The 6,839-nt window shown below is 42.5% G+C and overlaps 1 protein-coding gene across 1 annotated transcript in view; it reads right to left on the bottom strand.

Annotated features, from left to right (window-relative positions):
* Positions 1-744: 744 nt before the first annotated feature.
* LOC114050427 (rap guanine nucleotide exchange factor 5-like) overlaps positions 745-6,839 on the bottom strand; it is a 235,505-nt gene continuing 229,410 nt past the window's right edge. Inside the window, exons 25-26 of the mRNA XM_027872091.1 lie at positions 5,616-5,670; positions 745-1,618 (exon numbers count right to left, since the gene is read on the bottom strand). Of these exons, the coding sequence (XP_027727892.1) occupies positions 1,500-1,618; positions 5,616-5,670 (174 nt within the window). The 3' untranslated portion in view covers positions 745-1,499. The remainder of the gene's footprint in view (positions 1,619-5,615; positions 5,671-6,839) is intronic.

Here is a 6,839-nt window from a genome sequence, read left to right as displayed (position 1 = left end):
AGAGAGAGAGAGAGAGAGAGAGAGAGAGAGAGAGAGAGAGAGAGAGAAAGAGAGAATTTCTGCTTAGATCAGGAGATTGGGCCAAATGGGGTCCTCAGTGGCCTTTCCCATTTGGAGGTCCCATATGTTTTCAATATTTTGGGGAAGCTATGACAATTAAACTAAACATGAGGGGGCATGTTTATTTCACCCTAAATCCAAACTTGTTTTCATGCACTGAAATCATAGCAACCCTCATGTGGAGAAGACCTCACCTTTTATCTGTCTTCTCTCTCATTTGCCCTCTACTGTTCTGGGAGGGAGCAGTAATGTCTCATTTTTCAGGCAAGGAAATTACTCCCAGGTCCTAAAGAGTGTAAATGACAAGAACTGGTGTCTTTCAAAGACCTTACAAGAGCATACACAGGAGTGGGACGTCTTTCATTTAGTGTGGAAAAAAAAAATCCTCAGAAATTATACTGAGTGCAGGTTTTTTTTAAAAGGCAATCATTAACAATGCTGCCCTTATGGGAGATGCAATTTGGCATAATTTGCCTAATTGGTCCAAATAATTTTCATTAAATTAGCCAGCTGTGCAGAAAATAATTTCATCCCTAAGTGTGGATCTTTAAATGATCATGTTTTTTTAAAAGTGGGTGTCGGAAAATTGCAAGCTTCAGAATGTAAGCAGGCATAATGGGGAGTACTCTTCCCAGGTTTCCCTTAACATTTATGTGTACACACACATGCATGGTTTCATTGCGATTCCCATGGAGAAACCACCGCTGAGTCAGAAAGGGGGCAAATGATGTGACTTTTTTTTTTTCAAGATCTTGGAAAAAAAGCAATTTTGCTGGACTGGACCAGTGTAGGAACTTCAGGCACCAACACAGATTCCCATCTGCTCTGTAAATTCTAGTCTTAACCAGGGGCCTTGTGAGGGGAAGGGATTTGCCCAGGGTCACACAGCTAGGATGTGTCAGTGATGGTACTCGAACACAGGTCTTCCTGATTCTGAGGCCAGACCTCTAGCTATGACACCAGGCTGCCTCTCAAGTAATGTGGTGGGACCCACTGAGAAGTGCATTCCAAGGTGTCTGGGAAATTTCCATCCCTCCTCACATTCTGTGCTTTCTGGTTGAAATGTTTTGTCCTAACAGGAAATGACATGGCATGGCATAAGATTATTTTAACACTGGCACACAAATGAAAGTGAAAAGCTATTGGACCAGTGATACTGTCATAAGGAACTCCGGCTCCAATTCCAGGTGCTGTTTCCTCTTCCACCCCAGCTCCAGCTCGCCAGGAAGAGCCCCGGTGCCTCTCTCCTCTCTGAAGGCTGGCACCAGCTCCTTCTCAAGCTGTCTGACCTTCCCACAGGCGTCTAGGGAGTGACTGATAAAACTCAGCAAATCCATTTTCAGGAGGAAAGCCACATGCTCAGCATCGACATTCCCTTAATCCAAAGTGCTGCTGTCCCCAGGGTCCGCCCGCCAGGCTGCCACAGCGTGAGTATGCGCTCACGCCCTTGGCTCAATCCGGTGGGAAAGTTCAAACAGCACCTGCTGGTTGTCAATGACATGCAGGTGGTGCACGTAGGATCTGAGCTCCTGGTGTTCTTTTGGAGACACTTCACCTCCTAATCTCAGAGAAAGGGGTGGGGGAAGGAAAAGAAACAGAGATTAGCAGCCTAAGAGCTTTGGAATCCTTTCTGGGTGATGGCAAAAGCTTCAATTACAGGCTCACAGATTTTACAGATCAATCAATCCTCTCATTTTACATATGAGGAAATTGAGGCAGATGAGAGGAAATGACTTACCCAGGGTCACAAGACAGTAAGTGTCTAAGCCAGGATATGAACTCAGGTCTTCCTGCTTCCCAGCCCTGGACTGTCTCTCTTAGCTATGCTATTTGCTGGCAAGTGTGACCTCAATCATCAGAAAGATCATCTCTCTCTAAATGGGGGACTGCTGACAGCTTAGAGAGGAATCTTTCCTTCCTTGGTTCTTTGGAGTCAGCTTGCTGGGCAAAAGCCAAAGATGTTCAAGGCAGGGGATGAGGGGAAAGACGAGTAAAGGTGCTATACAGAGGAAAGGGCCCTGGACTCCAGACTTGGACCCCCTTGGATCTTCCATGATCATCTACATACAGGTTTATGTGCATACAGTTTATTTCTTAAATAGCTACTTTGTGCAAGATTTTATATACGTATATTTTATATGTGTATATATATATATATATACACACACACACATACGTGTGTGTGTGTATGAAGTGAGGAAGAGCTGTATATAAATCATTTTAACATTGAACAAAGCCTCATTGAATCTTGTATTGCAAACTAGAACCCTAGAGATCAGTCCAGTCACTTCATTTTACAGATCAAAAACTGGGGCCAAAAGAATAATGGCATGACGTGCCTATACACATATATTTGTTGTTGTTGTTCAGTCAGTTAACTATGTCTGACTCTTTGTGTCCTTATTTGGGATTTTCTTGGCAAAAATACTGGCGTGGTTTGCCATTTCCTGCTCCAGTTCATTTTACACATGAGGAAATTGAGGCAAACAAGGCTAAGGGACTTGCCCAGGGTCACACAACTACCAAGTGTCTGAGGCCAGATTTGAACTCAGGATCAGTGCTCTATCCACTCTGCCACCTAGCTGCCCACATACGTATGCCTTAACATATAAATATATGTCATCCCATTATTATATATATCATGTAGTGATCATACATATTATAGAAACTAGAATATAATTGTATTATATACAATTATATGTTAATACATGTATATTTGTGCATACACACACACGTTATCTAGTTATATAGCACGGAAATGTCCATGGTGCTGGTCTAGCATCCTAGCTTTTCCCTAAGACTGACAGTGAAGAAGAGGGAATTTAGTGAGAGAGAGAGAAGCTCGGCCCGAGGCCTGAGTTTTGCCCTTCCAGAAAAGGAAAGCCAGTATCAGCTATCTGTGTGAGGCTTTTTGCCAGCTGGTTCCTGGGAATTATTATTATTTTTTAATGCTAGTTCCATTCTGTTGGTATAAATACCCCCATTTAAAGAAAGGAGTGTTGTAAGGGTAATATTGGGGAGCAGACAATTTGGGGCTTGGAGTTCACAAATGACTTCTAATTCTTGTCTTTGTTGGAAACAAAACTTCATGGAAACAGCAACAAAAAGGACTAAAATACAGAATGAAAATGATTCACAGTCCCTCTTGTTTTGACAATAACAAATAGTGAAATTACTGTCGAAATGAAGCAAACGTCTGGGTAGAGTTTGGTGATTTTCTCCATAGACTCAAAGGAAGAAAATGCGATGCTAAAAAGAGAATTTCATTATTATTTTCTAACCCTTGGAGACATCTGAGGCTGGTATGCTTCATTTATAAAGGGGGGCTTCTGGCCAACCATGGATCATGTTTAATTTCCTTCTGCCTTTTTTTTCCACAGTCCCCTTAGTCAGACTCAAATAGCCAAAGAGAAAAACCAATCCCTGTTGTTAAAGACTAAATAACTAAGCCTAATAGAAAAGAAGCCTGCCTATCATACTCTAATAAATATTCAGTAAATTTGCTTCACATCCATATGAATTTAGCTGGGGGCGGGGGAGCTGTTCCTTTGGGAATATTTGCATGAGCTGCTTCTAAAATGTCAATTTCAGAGTAGAACCAAGCGTTACCGTGGCGATTACATTCATGTAATCCAGGCCACTCGATTGTCTGATAAAATGCTGGTGAAAAACATGGAATTATAATGGCAATAATTACCACAAAACCAAATTTGATATTCTGAATGCTAATGTTAGCTCTTTGAGGGGGGCTATTATTTTAGTTTGGTGTTTGAATCCCCAAGTACCTAGCACATTATCTGGCACAGTGTAGATGTTCTATTTAAAACACACACACACACACACACAAACAAACACACACACACACAATACATACGTAAATAATCGCAATAGGATTAGAGATGGAATAGATGTGATGTGATCTAAGCAGGGCTTCTTAAAATGGGGTCTGTATCCTTAGGTTTTTAAAAAAAAATATTTTGATACCTGTATTTCAATATAATTGGCTTCCTTAGTAATCCTATGTATTTTATTTTAAGTATTTTAAAACCATGATCTTCAGAAAGGTCCATGGGTTTCACCAGATGGCCAAAGAGGTCCAGGACACAAAAAAGGTTAAAACCCCGTGATCTAATATAATCCTCATATTTTGTACATGAGGAAACTGAGGTTCAGAGAACTTAAGTTAACATAAACACACACATATATTATATATACATATGCACATGTACACACATGTATGTATATGTCTGTCTATCCGTTGATCTGTCTATCTATCTATCTATCTATCTATCTATCTATCTATCTATCTATGCCAAAAGGACCCAGGCCACACTGCTGTGAAGTATCTGAGGGGGTGGGGATTCAATCGCAGGCTTTCCTATCTCCAAGCCCAGCACTCACTCTATTACACCACCCTCTCTGTCAGGATTTCTAAGCTTAGTTCTGAGGGAAGCAAAGTATTTTAGAAGGCACATATAAGGAGGGAGGGCAGCCCAGAAAAAAATCTGCTCCTATGAGAGAAGGCTCAACGTTCTGCTTTTTTTGTTGCTTTTCAATCAGCTTCCTCATGGGAATCTAAGCTCCTACACTACAGTTACAACCCATGGCACCTTCTCTCATTGACCCATTCGGAATATCAACGGGCCCATAATCCCATCCATGGGCACACTTATTCCAACAGCACCCTCCACCCGTTCTTCTTCTCAGATTTTCTTGGTCACGGCTATCTGTAAATGCTCCTTAAAGGGTCTCCCCAGGATGCATTTAGCACAGTGCCTGGTACATAGGAATCACTTAATAAGTGCTTGTTGACTGCCTGAGTGGTTGGCTGGTGGCCTGCCTCTCTCAGTGGGTACCAATGCCCTCCCCAAGCTGTCCATCTGGCACCCACATGTTTGCTACTTGACAGTGCCATCTCCTTTTCTAATCATGTATGGCTCTGAGGATGCTTTTCTGCCCTTTTTTGCATATAAGTTGTTGCTGATATGTTCACCCACCCCTATCTCATTTATCTCTCCAGTATCCTTGGAGTCACTTGCAAATTGTATTCTGGGGAGATCACACTGTTCTTTGAATCTCATATAGCATTAGAAGGAAAACTGATATTAAAAAAAAACCCACGGGGTTTTGAGTTAGAGTATAAATTGAGATTATTCACTGGAGGTGTATCCAATGTAATCCAGCCCATTCACTTTGCCTTCCTTAATTCTGGGCCCAGTGGAATGGCTCTGTTCGGTGCTTGCCTTGCCTTGTGTACTGATGGGCTGCCGATCCACCGGCATCCAAGCACAGGGGGTTGCCAATCCACCTGCATCCCATAATCTGGGTCTGGACATACTTTCATTGATTAGAACAGACTATCCAGGAAGAATAAGAAAAGGGCAGAAGGAAAAGGAGATATAGACATGGGCTACTGCCCTGTCCCCTCTTTCTACTTCACAATGTCTGAAGGGAACCAAGTTCCACATCATCACCAGATACACATGTCATGCCCACCACACAGAACCCCAGGCAACAGACTGCTTATACTGCCAGGTAAGACTGGGATCACTCACCAAACTGGTTATTCCGGCAGTGTCTCAGGGATCGGACGGTATCTGCAATCATGTGCTGAGGAAACAAAGAAAAATTATGTGAACGAAGGTCCAGATACTCGACCTAATCCAGAAAGCACTGGCTACATGTCTGGCCCTGGGCTGGCACCAGGGAGAAAGAAACAGAACCAGAATCAACCCCAAACACCCAGTCCCTGGTATCCAGGAGCTAAAGTTTTACTGGTGGGAGGGAGAGAGGTACAGAGAGCCAGAACGACAAGGGGAGGCTAAGCCAAGCCAAGCCACATCCTTCTGCCCTGGGAACAATGTTCTGGCTAGCCAACCAACCTTCCCTCAGAGTTAGAGAATTCTGGGATCTCAGTGCTGAAAAGCTTTGGAAAATATCTCCCTCCACTACCATCCAGCCAGCACAGAGTTACCAGAAAAATTTCAGTGCCGCTTTCTTCACGTTACCCTTCTTAGGAGACTAGTGGTCCCTATTTCCTTGTCCAGCCAACGTCACCTCCCTAATTGACCAAAACTTTTGTTTTTTTCCTCAGGTTTTTCTTTTATTTTGGTTTCATCATCAATATACCAAGTACAGTAACCACCAAGTGGATATAGCAGACTGTCAATTCAAAGGCCTTTCTGAAAAGGCAGGAGGAAGGACAAAACTATGTTGGGTTTATGCCCATGGACCCAAGTATAGCAGCCACGACAGCAGGAAGAGTAGTAGCTGAGATGTCCAGAAGATCACAAGGGACAAATTCGGAGAAAGGAACCAGGAATCAAAATACCAGTAGTACCAGTTAGCTGACAAGAAAGACAAACTAGAGATCTATATGCAAGGAGGCAAATTTAACCTCCTAAGTTTCAGTGAGGCAATGCTCTGAGACTCATAATTGTAATGGGGTTTGGAAATGATAACTAATTCAAAAGAAACAAAAAAGGGTAAAAAGTGCATGGCCAGGGGAGCAAGAAGTAGTTTATATTATCAAGATATAATCATGTGTAGAAATCTAGGAAACACAGGGGAAAATATAGCATAAGAGAAAGCATTTGGGTAAAGAGCAGTGGAGATAAAGAGAAACAAGACTGTAAACAGAGTGTGCTACAGACCACCTGGACAGAAAGGAGAAGTAGATGAGTAGGCATGACATAGTAGTGACAGACAACTTTCATCACTCAGACATACATGCTCTGGAGCACTTTCTTTCTGACAAAAGCAGAATAGGAAATTGTTTC

This window comes from Vombatus ursinus, unplaced genomic scaffold (genome assembly GCF_900497805.2).
Source record: "Vombatus ursinus unplaced genomic scaffold, bare-nosed wombat genome assembly UNPS02014799.1, whole genome shotgun sequence".
In the NCBI taxonomy this organism is placed as follows: domain Eukaryota; kingdom Metazoa; phylum Chordata; class Mammalia; order Diprotodontia; family Vombatidae; genus Vombatus; species Vombatus ursinus.
The sequence above is the reverse complement of the archived record's forward strand: the minus strand, read 5'-3'. Positions and strand labels throughout refer to the sequence as shown.